General features: G+C 43.6%; 1 protein-coding gene across 1 annotated transcript in view; it reads right to left on the reverse strand.

Moving 5' to 3' along the window:
• Nucleotides 1-18,483, reverse strand: part of LOC138283554 (transient receptor potential cation channel subfamily V member 5-like) — a 479,342-nt gene that overhangs the window by 436,975 nt on the left and 23,884 nt on the right. The window contains exon 4 of the mRNA XM_069221494.1: nt 6,110-6,208. Within this exon, the coding sequence (XP_069077595.1) occupies nt 6,110-6,208 (99 nt within the window). The remainder of the gene's footprint in view (nt 1-6,109; nt 6,209-18,483) is intronic.

Below are 18,483 nucleotides of genomic sequence, written 5' to 3' on the forward strand. Positions count from 1 at the left end.
AGTGGCTGGAGCCAGGGAAGAAATGGTAAGAACCTTGTACACTTTAAAGGTATCTCTTTGAAGTCTCCCCCACTTCAAAGGCTCAACTGGGTATAACTACTGGACTCAAGCTCCACCAAATCAGTACACTAATGGATCTGAGGACATTCAGCCAGGAAGAAGGACTGCTGTGCTGCCAGGAGGGACTGCCACTTCGCTCAACTGCATTGCTGTGTCAGCCTGTTGCTTCTTGTCTTGGAGTGAGAAGGACTAGACATTGATCACTTCATCCTCTGCAGAGCCAATGGACTTCAGGGCGTAATGGCCTGCCTCCTGTTCTGGACGTCTTCCATCGTGATCAGCCTGAACTTTCGATTAACTCTGGTCTAGCGTGACCTCATGTAACCTTTCAGCAGGATAGACTTTTAAGCACTACCCTGCAGTTATTTTTTTAAAATTCTTATTTGATTTTTGTCATTTTGGTTTTGTTTTACTCAGATAAACATTCACTATTTTTCATAGCAGGGCTAGAGTTTTTTGTGGTGTTTTTCACTGTGTTACTGTAATTTAAGTGCCGCACAAATACTTTACACGTTGCCTCTTAAGTTAAGCCCAACTGCTCTGTGCCAAGCTACCAGAGGGTGAGCACAGGTTAATTTAGCTTGTATTTCTGACTTTCCCTGACTAGGATTTTGGTCCGTCCGTGGGACAGGGTGCATACCCCTGCCAACTAGAGACCCAATTTCTAACAGGCATTTTATGCAATATTAGCTTATGGAGTAATGTGTTCAAAGAGAGATTTGGTCAGATCATCAGCAGTGTCTTCAATTATGTCATTTGAGATGTCATCAGTAATGTCATAGAACATGTCATGAGTTTTGTAATATGTGAGGTCATAAGCAGAGCATAGTGGGGGCACAGGTTGTAGTTAGCTCTGCTATAACTAACTATAACTGGTGAATTTCTGTGTTTTACTGACATATTCACCCAAATATAACATTACTTTGACCTTTGTATTTTAGTGAATATATGTGAGACATTGAGTTGTTGGCTGGGGTATGAGCCTTAGTCAAGCAACAGACACAATCGCATGCAGGGTAAACCACACAAAGTCACTAGTTTAACCTGTACTTAACCTTGGTTAGCTTGACACAAATAGTAGTCAGGCTAAACATAAAGGCACTGTGATAAATATGTATGCAGCACACAAACAGCAATACAGTAATAACACAACACAATAAAAATCTCAAACCAATTTAGAAAAATTTAGAAAATACAAATAAATTATTTGACACCAAAACCATCAATATCTAATTAGTAGAACCGGAGGTATGAATTTTAAAGTTTTATGTGCAAAAAAGCTCTTAAAATCAAAAAGCATGAACCATGAACATCTGGTCATGCTAGACTGGAGCAAAGTCAAAAGTTAAGGCTGACCACATTGGAACGCAGTTCAGATACATGAAGTGGGTTGGGCCCGGTGGGAAACATCCTTTTTTACGACTGTTGTTTTCCGAAAGTCGTGGTTAACGAAAGCGCAACAATGCTTTTTTTAACCACGACTCCGGTTTTTTGTGCCTTAACTACGTATGTTCTGAACAACGAACATGCGTGGTTAAGGTACAAAGAAGGGAGTTGGCGAAGGGTGGTGGGTTTAGGTTTTGGGGAGGGGGTGGGGGGTCAGGGGGTTTTAGGGTGGGGTTGGGGGGGTGGGGCGTTTTTGGTTTTGGGGAGTGGGTGGGGGGTCAGGGGGTTTTAGGGTGGAGTTGGGGGGGTGGGGCATTTTTGGTTTTGGGGAGTGGGTAGGGGGTCAGGGGGTTTTAGGTTTTAGGGTGGGGTTGGGGGGTGGGGCGTTTTTGGTTTTGGGGAGTGGGTGGGGGGTTAGGGGGTTTCAGGTTTTAGGGTGGGGTTGGGGGGATGGGGCGTTTTTGGTTTTGGGGAGTGGGTGGGGGGTCAGGGGGTTTTAGGGTGGGGTTGGGGGGTGGGGCGTTTTTGGTTTTGGGGAGTGGGTGGGGGGTCATGGGGTTTTAGGTTTTAGGGTGGGGTTGGGGGGTGGGGCGTTTTTGGTTTTGGGGAGTGGGTGAGGGGTCAGGGGGTTTTAGGTTTTGGGGTGGGGTTGGGGTGTTTTTGGTTTTGGGGAGTGGGTGGGGGTCAGGGGGTTTTAGGGTGGGGTTGGGTGGGTGGGGCTTTTTTGGTTTTGGGGAGTGGGTAGGGGGTCAGGGGGTTTTAGGTTTTAGGATGGGGTTGGGGGGTGGGGCATTTTTGGTTTTGGGGAGTGGGTGGGGGGTTAGGGGGTTTCAGGTTTTAGGGTGGGGTTGGGGGGATGGGGCGTTTTTGGTTTTGGGGAGTGGGTGGGGGGTCAGGGGGTTTTAGGTTTTAGGGTGGGGTTGGGGGGTTTTTGGTTTTGGGGAGTGGGTGGGGGGTCATGGGGTTTTAGGTTTTAGGGTGGGGTTGGGGGGTGGGGCGTTTTTGGTTTTGGGGAGTGGGTGAGGGGTCAGGGGGTTTTAGGTTTTGGGGTGGGGTTGGGGGGGTGGGGCGTTTTTGGTTTTGGGGAGTGGGTGGGGGGTTTTAGGTTTTGGGGTGGGGTTGGGGTGTGGGGCGTTTTTTTTGTTTTGGGGAGTGGGTAGGGGTCAGGGGGTTTTATGTTTTCGGGTGGGGTTGGGGGGGGTTGGGTGAGGGATGTAAGGTGAATGGTGCCTATTGCTAATGATTTTATCAGGAATGCCTTTACAACAAAATATCGTTGTTAAGGCATTAGTGGTAAAATCATTAGTAGTAGCAACGAGGTCGGTGTTCCGACCTCGTTTTAAGGCAGTAGTTGTTTTTGAAGTCGTTGTCGGGCCCGGTCAGCCCTTACCATCGGACATAGAAAATGTTACAAGAAAAAATCTCCAACAAGGTAGAAGTTCAGCAGGCCAAGGCTGCAGGACCGTCCAAGGAGGGAACGTCATCATGAGATAGCCATGGAGCAAAGTGGCAGTGAAGCTTTTTACCTTCAGACTTAGTCGTCGAGATAGAAGTCAAAAATCTCCAGCGGGACGAAGCAGAAGGCTATACCCGAAGATAGTTGCATGAGGTCGGACACCCTCTCGCAAAGGACTGCTAAAAATGATTTTTTTGGTGCGGAGAAGAACATAGCGGGAGAAGGTGTGAAGTCAATCTGACCGACAATGCACCTCAGGCGGATAGGCGAGCAGGTTGGTCCCAGTCTCCTCTTGGTTCTCAGAGTACTTTTTGGCCAAATTTTGTCTGGGTCCTCAGCTTAGGGAATTGGCCATCTGGGCACTTTAGCACCACAACCAGGAGTGGATGGAGCTCTCCTAGGAGTTCAGGACTCACTCAGGCTGGGTCCAGGTTCGGGTTTAAAAATGGTGGGAGCGTGGTTTGTTCCTGTGCTCTGAACAGGAGCTCAGCAAGCCAGCCCTCATAGTCACTTCTGGAAGTCCTGGGTGCAGGTGAAGAAGCAGGGCTCAACAGCAGTGTTGGCCTCTAAGGTCTCAAGGCAGGCTCCAGGCAGCAAAGCAGTCCTTCCCTGTACAGCAGCAGTCTGGCAAAGTGCACAGCAGCAGGCGGTCCGACAAGAGTCCTTCCGCAGGTCCAGTAGTGAACTGATGAGTGGGTCTGAGAGCCTTATTTTTATACCTTGGTGCCCTGCTCCTACACGGTAGGAGAGGTTTCTAGAAATGTTCTTTGGAGTTTCCTGTCTCCCCTGCCCTGGCTCCTAGCTGGCTGCACTGACAATACAGGGTTGTTAAGCCTACTGTGTGGTGGCAGAGCACAGCCCATTCAGGTACAAGTGGGAATGTGCTCCGCTCCCCCCCGCAACTGAAAAGGCCGGTCAGGCTCTGCAAATCCCAGTATTGTGTGACTGGGGTGAATTCACAAAGCCTCAACCGTCAATTACACCCAGTCATGTGACCTAAGGCAGGTTGCAGGCACAGAGGGCAAGGAAAAGTATCATTTTCAAACTTGTAATAATGAATTCAACTTTACCATTAAAGAGGGTTTATCATTACAAGATCATAGGTACCCAATGTGATATAGCTACCTCTTCTGGTTTAGGAATTACAACCTTTTAAATGTAATAAGGAATCTCCAATGCTATCCTATGAGAGGGGTAGGCCTCACAGTAGTGAAAAATGAATTTGGGAGTTTTTCAAGACTAGGACATGTAAAACTTAAAAGTACATGTCCTACCATTTAAATATACCCTGTCATATGGGCCAACTAGGGCCTACCTTAGGGGTGACTTAGATGTATTAAAAGGGGAGTTTAAGGCTTGGCAAGGGGTTTTAAATGCCATATCAATGTGGCAGTGAGACACTGCATTCAGGCTGCAATGGCAAACCTGGGACAAGTTTTAATGTGCTACTTGAGTGGGTGGTACAGTAAGTGCTGCACGTCCATTGGTAGCATTTAATTTACAGGCCCTGGAAATGTGGTATAGCACTCTACAAGGGACTTTCATGCAAATTAAATATGCCAATCAGGTATATGCCAATTCAGTAGTTTGCGAGAAAACTATGGAAACTCAGTATTTTTGTAAACAGCATTCTTGACACGATATTTGATAAATTGATATTGTGGCTCTCGATATCCTGTCATAGAACAAACTAGTGACCAGAGATCCCAATTGTGCCATACATTTACACTATTGAATGCATCTAAATAACCCCAAAAATATATTGGTGTTGGAAATTTTATATTTTTGGATCAGATTCTAATTTTCAATTGATCTGATATTTTCCCAATCTATGTAGTAGTATATGGACAGTTCAATAAATATAAAATATATTCGCTCTTATATGCATCAAAATGTTTTGACAGATGCTTTCCCAATCAATGGACTTTAAATTCAGTCACTTTTGAGCTATTGACGCTGCCTGAAACTATGGCATGAAATGCATAAAAATGTCCTGATCTTTGCTTATGTGAACGCAGAAAAGCTTGTGGGTCTCGTGGTGTAATTCCTAACCCATGGGGTTATTTAAGGAAATATAGTAACAATTCTGCATCTATGCGCACATTGGACCAGCAACGTAATTCAAAACTTGTTTGTATATATACAAGTGTGTGTCACTTTTTGTGATGAAGCAACGGCGCATGCTGCACATGGATACATCAACCTCATCGACGACATCCTCATATATTCAGAGACACTGAAAGTGAAATGACTGGCACTTAACATGGCCACTGGATACATACACCCAAAGAGGGTTCATTATTACATAGTGTAACGATGGCTCGTAGCCTCGCACAGGATCGCTAGATGGGCGCTGAGTACTCAGTGATATTATCAGGCCCCCAGGTTGCACCCACTAAGACGGGGACACAATAGCTCAGTACATGCGAGCTCAGACAGCTGTGTTCTCACTTCCTGTCATTTTATTTATACCTCTTACCGCGTGCTATGCTCACGCTGTCACAACATGGAAACCTTGTATGGGCGAGCACGAGTGGTTCTCTACACATATCTTTTATCCCCAACTTGCTGAGAAGAAATTATCAATTTCTTTTCAGGCATTGTACTGGCTCTACACTCACCTTTTAGTGAAAGTCCACCTACCTTTCATTTATGGTCTTTCACAATGAATCCCTCCATCATAATTGGGCGTGAATCTGACAATGAGGAAAAAACATCTAAACCTCCACTATCTTTCCTAGCGAAGAACATGAGGTATCTTCACTGACTGCCATTAGGATCCCTAAAGTGCTTGGGTAAAGCATTTATTTGGAGAGGGAGAGCACTTTCTTTCTTGCAAATTCTCTGCTAGGGCCCTTCTCTAAATCAAGCTGAAACCGAGTAAAACTCTTAATATACAACAGTCTTCTTAATGGCTGCCTTTGAAGCATTTTTACTTAAAGAACTAGAAATAGAAAAAAATAATATGCAAGGTTAAAGTTGCTGTGTACAATAAAGGGCGCAAGAAGTAGAAGGGTTTATGTCGTCCTTTAAAGAACAGTTGCACAGTGAATGCACAACGATCTTGCATGCATTGAGGCATGTACTGAAAATTGTCTTGGCAGCAGTTAAGCAGCCTTCGCCACTGTTTCCACTCTAGTTATCTCACTGATGCAGCCCTTTAGGATTTTAAGCCTGCTATTGCCAGTATATTTGCCAATGTCTTACCTAGGCAGTCTTGAGCTCTGATATTGGCTCCATTTTCAAGAAGTAGTTGAACAATCTTCTTATTCCCTATGCACGCTGCGAATGATAAAATGTGTTCACCTGTCAGGAATGGAGGAAAAACACAAACATTAAGCAGGGTACAGTGGAGCTAATATGGGGTGATACAGCATAGTGAAAGAGAGGGTGCAAGGATACGTTGCTATGACAGTGTGAGGAATTGATCAAATATCAGTAAAGTTATCAAATATTCCTCGGAAAGATGTATTTGCAATATCTCCTCATCATGAGCTTACACCTGTAGCCTTTCTACTCCACACATCACACCCTCATGCTTTTCGCCCCCTTCATTTATTTTTCTCATTCAGCCTCATTGTCTTCCTGTATAATATCTGTGTTCTAAATGAAAAGGATTGCAACTAAGAAATCCTTTAGAGAAAGGCAATAATACGTTAACCTCCTACTTTAGGTAAAGGTTATAATACGTTAACCTCCAAAAATGTATATTTTACTCCTGCAGTGTAAATGCCACCAGAGGATTCTTCACTGAAGGTAATTCCACCAGCATGATCATGTAATTTGTTGGTGGAAATTACATTTATGATAGAAATATGGTTACCTTCTTTCCAACTATTATACATTACCATCATTCTTTCCAGTTTACAATGGGCCTGATTTAGAGTAGGTTGGTAAAGGAACATCCGCCAAAAACTACTTGAAGTTCCCTCCGCCTTTCTTCCCTAGCCTCCATCTCACTTAGCAGCATAAACCAGCTATACCATAAGGAAGACTGCCCTAGGGGCTCAATATTTCAGATCTGCACAGAGGATGCTTCCTACATAGAGAGAGTTTGGACGTTTGACCTCCATACGTAAAATCAGATCTATGAACCTGATTAGGAGTTTAGTGGTAATGATAACATTTACTGGATTATTTCACATAGCTGATTTCTGTCCACCACTTGGATAAAAAAGATGATGGTATACTACCAGCGGATTCCATTGCCAGCAAGCTCTTTGTAATTATAGTGAGAATTTTCATTCACCGAATAAATAAATATGTCAAAGTCCAACTCATTCATAAATCTAAGTAATACTTCCGAGTGATATATCCTGGGTACCATAAAAGAGACTAGGAGGTAAAATGAAGTTTTCTGCTACTTACCCTTTAGAAGCTGCTGGTTGCCAATTTGTGGTTAGGGTGTCTTAAACTGGCCAATGTCTTCTTAGTCTTCAAAACTAGCTTCCCTTAAGGACATTGTTCATCTACTATTTGTACTTACATTGTTTACTATTAGCGGTAATGCCTTAGTAAGTTCATAAAAGTAAATAATAGAATATCTCAGTCCGCAATGGTAGCCATATTTGTTCCCTTGAAAGTTTACTTTATAAGTTACTCTTCTCCAGATACATATAAATCTAGACTGAAAATGCAAAACCAATAATTCATCTGCTTTAATATTAGCAGCCTAAAGTATACAAAAAAGTGATGAATAGAATCCTTGAAATAATTTCAGTGACTGGTAATTGCTCAGGGGCGCATGCCAGTCCATCGTTATTTCACACATCATGTCACCTCAGTTTGGACCCAGCATTATGCAAATCAGTCTTGACCCAGTTCTCCCTAATCCATAACACAAGTAACCCAGGACCAGGACCAGTTTCACTCTAGTTATGGCTCACCATTCGGGTACAACTTGCTTCCAGTGACACTGTGTGTGCAGGACCAATGTCTGGGCAACAAACTAAGAAAACAAAAAATACAAACTGATGTCCAAATTTGCCAAAATGAAGGTCTGTCTTCACTACCTAAGGTCCTCCAACAGTACCTCTTATTATGTATCATATTCATTCCCCTCTAATTAGCTTGTAATGTTCAATCAACCTTTTCAAGAGTCTGTGACAGCTGGAGGGCACAACACCGATGTAGGAGAAACTTTAGTACTCTCCCTAATGTCACAGAGATCTTCTCTATGTGATATTTTATGCATTACGTTAATCAAAGTACGTATAGTTTGAATGTAGAATGATGCCCTGAAATGTTATGCTAGTGTGCATTTGTCTTAGATTATGTAGTGAAACATAGGTGGCATTGAGGTTAATCTACATGTTTGATAAATTAAACTGTCATTGTTTTATATTTTAGTGTATTAAGTAATAGTCTGTATTGAAACAATATTGATCTTTTTATAATAAATGTTTTAAAACATGTGTGCAAAAATAGAGAAAAGCAGTTCTGTGCCACACTGACTGAACTGTAGTAACAGAGTCATTTTGTATAAAGTTATTGTAGTTTGAATGCTGATGAATAACTATTAATGCAGGATTGATAGTTTCTGTATTAAAATGTGTTTTATTTGGATATAATAATGTGTTGTTTAATCAATTTGCATTAGCCTAAGTGAGGCCTGCTTGGTCCTGTATTTTGTGATTGTGCAGAAAATGTCAAGTCATCTTACTAAAGTGTACCTTCCTTTCATGCTTCATTTTCCATTAGAAGAAAAGTTTGGTAATAGATGTCTATTATTTTATTTTACACATATAGAGCTATGGGAAACTGACCTTGGATGTAGATCATCCTGGATTGTGGACTGACAACTTAAACATGGCTTTCAGTTTCACATGAAGTATATTGATGAACGCAGTTCTCATGACAAACCTGGGAAAGCATGTGGATGATACAAGTTGGTATGGTCAGTTTCTATTGGATGTTGCCCCTTCAGCATCAAATGAACTTTGTTAGAAATGGGGTCTATGGTTGGCAGTCCGTTTGCACCCTGTCCAAGCAGGGAGCCTCACTCTAGTCAGGGAAAGGGAGTTACACTCCTAAAACAAATCCAGGCGCACAGTGGTAAATAACCGCGCTACGTGGGGTTTGCGTAGTTATCAGTAGCCGCAAGCGGGTGTTACGTCGTTACTCCAGCCGTGATGCATTGAACTCCCAGTTGCGATGCAGATGGAGCGTCGATTTTAGCTGCAAAGCAGTTGGAGTGTCATTTTTTAGCCGCGTTGGTGATGGTGTGTATAAAATGTCCCCGCAATCCATTTTGTGCATGGATTTTAGTCCTTGTTCTGCCAACTTCACCTTTCAAGGGTCCAGAAACTGGACAGGGCACCATTTGGCAGGGCAAAAGTCTGAGCAGAGAGTCCAGGCGCTTGTAGAGGAAGTCTTTGATGGCCCTGAGACTTTAAAACAGGAAGTAAGCTCAGTTCAAGCCCTTGGAGATTCTTCTCAAGCAGGGAAATACCACAAAGTCCATTCTTTCGCCTCTTTCAGGCAGACGCAGCAACTGCAGGCCAACCCAGCAAAGCACAATCATAGGCAAAGGGGCATTACTCCTCCTCCTGTACTTCAGCTCTTCTCCTTGTCAGAGGTTCCTCTTGATTCCAGAAGTAATCTAAAAATCTGGGGTTTTAGGTCCACTACTTATACCCCTTTCTGCCTTTGAAGTATGCAAACTTCAAAGGAAAGTCTCTGTTGTTCACAGGATTCTGCCTTGCCTAGGCCTGGCCCCAGACACATACCAGGGGATTGGCACTGGGTGAGATTAGGCACACCCCATTCAGGTGTAAGTGACCACTCCTCCCTCCAATCTAGTTCAGATGGCTTAACAGGACATGCAGGTGACACCCCAGCACCATTTGTCTCACTGTCTAGAGGGGATTCACACACAGTCCAACTGTCAGTCTGACCCAGACAGGGAATCCAACAACAGGCAGAGTCACAGAATGGTTTAAGCAAGAAAATGCCCACTTTCTAAAAGTGACAATTTAAAAAACAACTTTACCAAAATATGTATTTTTAAATTGTGAGTTCAGAGACACCAAACCCCCATTCTCAATCTGCTCTGAAAGGGAAACTGAACTTAAACGTTATTTAAAGGCAGCCCCCATGTTAACCTATGGGAGAGATAGTCCTTGCAACAGTGAAAACCAAATTTGGCAGTATTTTACTGTTAGGACATGTAAAACACATCAGTACATGTCCCACCTTTAATATACTCTGCACCCTGCCCATGGGGCAACCTAGGGCCTATCTTAGGGGTACCTTACATATATAAAAAAGAGAAGGTTTGGGCCTGGCAAGTGGCTACACTTGCCAGGTCGAATTGGCAGTTTAAAACTGCACACTCAGAGACTGCAGTGGCAGGCCTGAGTCATGTCTTCAGGGCTCCTTATGTGGGTGGCACAACTAGTGCTGCAGACCCACTAGGAGCATTTGATTTATAGGCCCTGGGCACCTCTACAGCACCTTACTGGGGACTTACTAGTAAATCAAATATGCCAATCATGGAATAGCCAATTACACATACATTTTACACAGGGAGCACTTGCACTTTAGCACTGGTGAGCAGTGGTAAAGTGCTCAGAGTACCAACACAGCAAAAGCAGAGTCTAGCACAGAGCCAAAAAATGGGAAGCAGAGGCAAGAAGACGGGGGTCCAAGTGCTCAGAGCACCAAAACAGCAAAAACAGAGTCTAGCACAGAGTCAAAGCACGGGAAGCAGAGGCAAAGAAGACAGGATGGCCATGCCAAGGATGCCAGGTCTAACAAACTGCCACATTGACAAACAGCTTACATTATGAACTTTAAAATATTGATTCCCAGCTTGACTCAGAGGAAATCTGACAGAAACCCAAAAAATCAGAAACTATCAACACCAGGACAATGCGCGCTCTATGGGCAACATAATGCAAAGAAACGAAACATGTGCATTGTAATAATTCATGCATTGTGTGCTGATATTGCATATTAACTTTTTGCATTGCAGGTATTTATATTGATATGTCTTTAAAACTGTTTGCAATGTATTGTTCATTTTCAAGCCTTTCCTGCAGCCTGACTAGGTGTGGCTGGGTGTGGCAGTGGGCGGGGCTTGGGTCTATTTAAGGAACCCAGCCCAGCTCCAAGTGCTCACTATTCAGAGGTCCCGATGCAGAGCAGCAGCAGTTTCCAGGGCTCCTGTTCCGGAGGCCTACTTGGACATTGTCCGGCCCTGTCCTCATTACCTTGGTGATCCTCAAGCAGGGCAGTAAGGCGGAGGTCGGGTTAGGCCCCCCGACTCTGTTTCTTGAATTTTTTTTGGTTTTGGTCTTTTGATTAAATCGCATGTGCGATTGTTTCTTGGCATTTGAATCTTGATGGTTGAATCCGCAGCAGTGTGCGCAATTCATTCTTGGCCATTAACTCTTGCATTTTATATCAGCAGAGTGCTTGATCATTTCCTGGCATTTGCATCTCAATGGTTGAATCGGCAGGAGTGTGAGCGATTCATTCTTAGCCTTTAACCCTTGCATTTCAGATCGGCAGAGTGCACAATCATTTCCTGGCATTTGAATCTTGATGGTTGAATCGGCAGCAGTGTGCCCTATTCATTCTTGGCATTTAACCCTTGCAGTTCAGATCAGCAGAGCGCGCAATCATTTCCTGACATTTAAATCGTGATGGTTGAATCGGTAGCAGTGTGCGCGATTCATTCTTGGCATTTAACCCTTGTAGTTCAGATCGCCAGAGTGCGCGATCATTTCCTGCCATTGGAATCTTGATGTACAGTTTAGCAATAAGATACATAGTAATTTCTGGGCAATTGAATCCTGAAACTCAAATCAAAACAGAGTGTGACTTTACAGTATTATTCATGAATCTTTCGCTGTTCATGTTTTGGGAATTAATGTGTTAATTGACATTTGTCATGCCATAGTTACTATTCCAAGAACTAACTTGAGAGAGTTCCATGGTCAGTGCATAAGGTGTTATTCTGGAAATGCTTAAATTAAAGTTTGCGTAATCCTTCTTTTACTTCTAGGTATCCAGAACCAAAAAGTCATGTTATTGAAAAGCTTTTGATCTCTCATGTTATCAAAGTATAGATATTTATTAACATTAGTTCATGAAGATTAAAGTGAATAACTTTGCTATTGTGTTCCTAACTCTTTCTTCCACAGGTCTCCTTCCCCACTGTTCCCAACCTAAAACCCATCCCCGCTTGGCCATGCTTTGACTCTGTGCTATAACGGCTAGTAGAGTTTGGAGCTGCCAAGAGGTGGACATATTGGCAACGGGCACTAACCCCGAGGATCCGGTCTCACTGACAGAATAGTGAGCCCACAAATTTTTTATCCTCCTGGTTTGTGCTAGGTTTTCAATATGGCCACAATGGACGAGTTGCTTAAGGTAATTACGCAGCTTCAAGTGGATGTAGTCGAATCTAAAAACATAGCAACCAATCTAGCAGAAAGGGTGGATCAATTACAAGACAGAGTGGGAAAGGCGGAGCAAGGTCCTTTGGGTGCGGGTAGATTTAATCCTTCTCTTCAAGGTTCAGGAGGGAATCCTTCAACTAACATATCACTCACAGTTCCCACACCCATTCCCTTGGCTCCCCCAGAAAGGTTTTCAGGTGATCCTCAGAAAGTACAATCCTTTTTGACTCAAGTAGAATTGCACTTCACCTGTAGACCAAACACCTTCCCTGATGACCAATCCAGGGTGGCCTTCTTGATTTCTTATCTGACTGGAGACGCGGTCACCTGAGCAATTCCTCTTGTGCGTCAAGATAATTCTTTGCTCTATAACTGGAGAGACTTTTTCCGAGAATATGAAAGTGTTTTCGACCGAAGAACAGTTACTCTGTCCGTAGACCGAGAACTGTTAGAATTACGACAAGGAAATAAGGATCTTGTCTATTACTTGGCTAACTTTAATTGGCTGGTAACAGAAACGGCCTGGCCTGAGGAAAAGAGATCAGCTCTATTCTATCAAGGACTCAAAGATGAGTTAAAAGACATCCTTGCACAGATTGATCCTCAACCCACAGATTGTCAAGATCTGATAAATCTTGTTTTAAGGTTAGACCATTGTCTTGCAGAACGACATGGAACACGTAAAAAGACTGAGAAAAGTTCCTGGCATGTTCATGAGCATAAAGACTCACAAACTCATAGAGACCACAATCATGAACCAATGGAAATAGGAACCATCGGGTGGCCCTTACCAAAAGAGGAGAAAGACCTACGTAGAAAGAATGGACAATGTCTATATTGTGGTCGAAAGGGTCATTTTGTTAAAGAATGTCCAGCAAAACCAATAGTCAAACAAATCCCTACCAAGAAGGTTGTAGTAAATGCACAGACCACTCAGGAAAACTAGAACACCCAAATGTTAGGAAGGGTTACTCTTGGGTTTAACCGTGGACCCTTCACAAGATGCTAAAAAGGTTTTACTCGAGTCCAGGACTTATCTAAAGAAAGCCTTAGTAGGTTCTGGAGCTACTGGTAACTTCATCGATGCACAATTGATTCAAACATGGGGGATCCCATGTAAAAAGAAGAAAACATCAGAAATAATACAAGCTGTAGATGGTAAACTCCTAGCTGGAGGTCCGGTGACTCTACAGACCTTCCCCTTGTCTTTGAGCTGTAAAGGGGGTAATCAAGACACCAAACATGTAGAGAAAATCATCTTTGATGTAATCCATGCTCCTCAGTATGGAATTATTCAAGGAATGCCATGGTTAAGTTATCTTAACTCTTTAATAAACTGGCAAGGAAGGAAAATCAAGTTTCTTCATTCAGGTGTAAAGAAAAATGTCTCCAAACGTCAAATGTCACAGATTCCCACAAATCCTGCATAGCCACAGACGCTGAAAAAGATGTAATGCAGCCTTTGCAGTAGTCATCTTTCCTTGATGTTTTTGATGAAAACAAAGCAGGAACCTTGCCTCCACACAGACCTTATGACTGTCAAATTGATCTGACTCCCGGTGCTATACTCCCTAATTGTCGTGTGTATGCCCTGTCTGAACACGAAAATCAATACCTGAGGAACTATTTAGACCAATTCCTAGCTAATGGATTTAGCCGCCCTTCCATGTCTCCTGCAGCATCTCCTCTTTTTTTTTGTTCCCAAGGCTAATGGGGATCTTAGAGCTTGAATAGATTATAGAGGGTTAAACAAAATCACAACAAAGAATAAATACCCATTACCCTTTATCCCTGTCCTGTTGGATCAATTAAAAAAGGCTAAACTTTACACCAAATTAGACCTAAGAGGAGCTTGCCACCTAGTCGAGATGATGTCGCGTACTGCGCTGGACTTCTCACCTCTGGATTTCGGATTGACGAATACACCAAGTCTTCTACAGGTCCTGGATGCTCCCAGATAAGGGCGACCCCTTCTAGTAGCCACGGTGCCGCTTGACAGGCTACGCCAAAGCAGACCGTAGCCTCCAGAAGGAGTCCCAGAGGGAAAAAACCCCAACACTGGGGAAAAAACCTCTAACAGGAACTCCAGAAGGAAAACAAGAAAAAACTGGACTTGACAACAGGAAACAAAAATAGGCAATATCCAGGGTACAAGGCAGGAAAAAAGGAACAGGCAAAAATATCCCAAGGAAAAAGCAGGAACAAAGAACAGGCAAAAATCTCCCAAGGCAAAAGCAGGAACAAAGAACAGGCAAAAATCTCCCAAGGCAAAAAAGCAGGAACAAAGAACAGGAGCGAACAGCACAACCAGAAGGAAGTGTTTGCAACGCAAGGAGGAACAAGACTGACTGACTTATATACTGAGAAAAGGGAAGTGACATCACAGGAAAGGGAAGTAACACCATCTTGGATTGGGAAAAGCCCATAGATCAGTATAGGAAAAAGGAAGTAGTATAAGGAGAAACAGAGCATGCTGGAACAAAAACACGAAGAATACAAGATGGACACAACATGGTTAGAGACAGGCAAAGGCCCAACAAAAAAGCCACCACCAACAAGAAAAGAAGAAAAAAGGCTACATGTACGTGTAGCGCGACCGGGAGCGAAATATATGCTTCCCAGAAAGCTTAGTCAAAAAACGCGGGGAATGGCGCTCCGAATATCGGTAGCACGTTCCGCCCGCGAGGACAGAAAGAGACGCCACGTCAGAGCGCGGCGTTACAGTAGGTCCCCTCCCCGAGGCTCCAGGTTTGTCAGGATGATTGTCAAAAAACAGGCGAACCAAACGGGGAGCATGGATGGAGGAAGCATCTTCCCACAAACAGTCACTGAGGGGGTATCCTTTCCAGTGGACCAAAAACTGTAGTTTGCGTCGGAAAATTCTGGAATCACAGATCTCCTGGACTTCATACTCAGGCTGTCCGTTGATAGAAAGAGGAGGTGGACGTTGGAACTGGCGATGGTAAGGATCAGGAACGAAGGGTTTTAACTGGGACACATGGAAAACAGGATGAACCCTCCAGGTATGAGGTAAGCGGAGACGCACAACTACAGGATTCAGGATGTGCGAAATTCGAAAACGTGGTTTGAACTTATTGGTGGAAAACCGGGATGGTAGAAATCTGGAAGAAAGCCATACCTTGTGGCCCACTTGATACAAAGGTGCGGCTTGCCGATAACGATCCGCCTTTCACTTCATAGCTTGTTTCGAAGCTAGGAGAGTAGTGTGAAGTAGGCCCTGGATTCGACTGATCTGTCGTGAAAAAGAAGTGACTGCAGGCACAGAAGAGGATGTTCGAGAAACAGTAGTGAAAGTCCTCGGATGAAATCCATAAGTACAATAAAAGGGTGTGGTCTTGGTCGCACTATGTATTGTTTTGTTATAGGAGAACTCGGCAAGAGCAAGATATTCTGACCAATTGCTTTGTGTGGCATTACAGTAACATCTCAGATACTGCTGAAGTTCTTGATTCACTCGTTCAGTTTGCCCATTCGTTTGTGGATGGAAACCCGAGGATAAAGAAATCTCAATGTTAAAGAAGGCACAAAAGGCTCTCCAGAAACGTGAAACATATTGAGGCCCTCTGTCCGAAATGACCTCAAGAGGAAGACCATGGAGGCGAAAAATATCTCGTAGAAAAATGCGACTCATTTCTGAGGCCGTTGGTAGTTTCTTCAAGGCTGAAAAATGGGCCATCTTGGTGAATGAATCTACGGTTACCATGATTACTTGGTTACCAGAGGAAGTAGGTAGAGAGCATATGAAATCAGTGGATAGAGTACACCAAGGAGCGGAAGGAACAGGTAAAGGTCTTAATAAACCTGCCATCTTAGTTCGGGGTGTCTTAGTCTGGGCACAGACTGGGCATGCTGACACATAGGTTTCAGTGTCTGTCTTTAGCGAAGGCCACCAAAAAGATCGCTGAAGCAGTTCCTGGGTCTTCCTGATACCTCGATGACCGGCTATAGGAGAATCATGGCACATTTGCAGGGCTTCTGTCTGCACTTTCTTGGTAGGTAGGAGGAGAGCATGTTGATGATAGAAATAGTTGTCCTTCTTCTGCAAAAAAGGAGTCACTTTATCCCATTCTGAAGCAGACAGAAACTGGTACTCGGATTGAATGCGTTCTTGAAAAGATTGAGTAGCTCAGATGATTCTGCTAGACTCAATAAGATGTGGAGAGGAGTTCTGGGCTATGTCAGGATATCTGCGGGATAAGGCATCTGCCACTAAATTCTGGGAACCAGGTATGTAAGTGATCACGAAATCGTACTGGCTAAAGAAGAAAGCCCATCGAGCCTGACGACTGTTGCGACACTGAAAGCTCCAAATACACTGGAGATTACGGTGATCAGTCCTAGCTTCAAAAGGCCCTCTGGAACCCATCAGGAAATGCCTCCATTCCTTACAAGCTACTTTGAGAGCGAGTAGCTCTCGTTCCAGTACAGAATAATTTCGTTCAGCCTCTGAAAGAATACGCGACAGATAAAAGATTGGATGTTCCAATCCATCATTGTCTTGCTTCTGCTGCAAAACTGCTTCAATAGCTCTGTCTGAGGCATCAGTCACGACGATAAATTTGTTGGTATTGTCAGGATGACGCAACACGGGTGCTTGGGTAAAGGCTGTCTTTAATTCTTGAAACGCGTGTTCAGCCTCCTTGGTCCAAATGAAACCCTTCTTCAGGTTTTCTTTCTTAATTGTTTGTGTTATGAAACTTTGTAGGTGGGCAAAGTTCTGAATAAACTGACAATAAAAGTTTGATAACCCAAGAAAACATTGCGTTTCTTTAATGGACGTTGGAGAAGGCCAATCTAATATGGCACTGACCTTGTCAGGATCCATGGATATTCCGTGTTGATTAATACAAAACCCGAGATACCTTACTTCAGATTTATGGAACTCGCACTTCTCAGGTTTACAAAACAATTGGTTTTTCTTGAGTCTTTCCAGGACTTGCAGAACATGATCTACATGGTGCTCAGGATCACGGGAATATATCAAGATATCATCCAAATAAATGACCACATATTGATTGAGTATATCAGAGAACACTGAATCCATAAATCGTTGAAAAACAGAAGGGGCGTTGGTCAGTCCAAAGGGCATAACACGATACTCATAGTGCCCAAAATGGGTACGGAAAGGAGTCTTCCATTCATCTCCTTCCTTGATCCGAAGGAGATGATAGGCACCCCGTAAATCTAATTTACTAAATATCTTGGCTTCTTGAATGGCATCCAGTATATCTCTGATTAAAGGCAGTGGATATCGATCCTTAATCGTTATTCTGTTAAGTTCACGAACGTCCACACAAGGACGCAGATCCTTAGTCTTCTTTGGGACGAAGAAGAGAGGAGCCCCAGCGGGAGACGTGGAAGGAGCAATCAAACCGTTGTGTAAGTTGTCGTCTAAATATTCCCTTAACACCTTCTTTTCTTGGTCTGTCAGAGAATACATTCGACCGAAGGGAACAACTTCATCAGGAATTAAAGGAATAGCACAGTAATAACTGCGATGAGGTGGCAAAATAGGATTACTGGGTTTCTGAAAAATCCTGATATATTCCTGATAACAATCTGGAACCCCCTGGATAATATTGATAGAGTTAGTGTTATCCTGAGTTGACTGACAGGACCTTTTTGGAGTCCAATAAGAAGTAGTAGAATAAAAATTCTGTTGACAAAATGAAGACGTTAGGGATATAGTTTGTGTTTCCCAATTGATATAGGGGTTGTGTCGAGCTAACCAGAGAATTCCCAAAATCATGATGTGATTTGGTGAGGCTATGAGATCGATGGCAACGTGTTCTTGATGCCCCCCAAATGTCAAACAAAGAGTAGGAGTTGAGGCCACCACAGGTCCTGAGGTTAACGGAGAGCCATCCACTGTGTGAACCTGCTCAGGGGTTTCTTTAGGAATGCGGGGAATTCCTTTACTAGTAGCCCAGGTCTCATCCAGATAGAGTCCACTGGCTCCACAATCAAGGAGAGCCAGAAGATGTTCTTCTTGATCTTGTGAACTCTGTAACTTGACCGAGAGGATAAACAGGGTGGACATGCTTTCCTTGGAGGAACATATTGATGGTACTTCAGCTCCTCCCGTCTCCTTCCTCCTTACAGGGGACGGGAGCTGGCGTTTCCCGCAGGCCTTGAGGGACGTACCGGACAACT

The sequence above is a fragment of the Pleurodeles waltl genome, chromosome 3_1 (assembly GCF_031143425.1).
Source record: "Pleurodeles waltl isolate 20211129_DDA chromosome 3_1, aPleWal1.hap1.20221129, whole genome shotgun sequence".
Classification (NCBI taxonomy): domain Eukaryota; kingdom Metazoa; phylum Chordata; class Amphibia; order Caudata; family Salamandridae; genus Pleurodeles; species Pleurodeles waltl.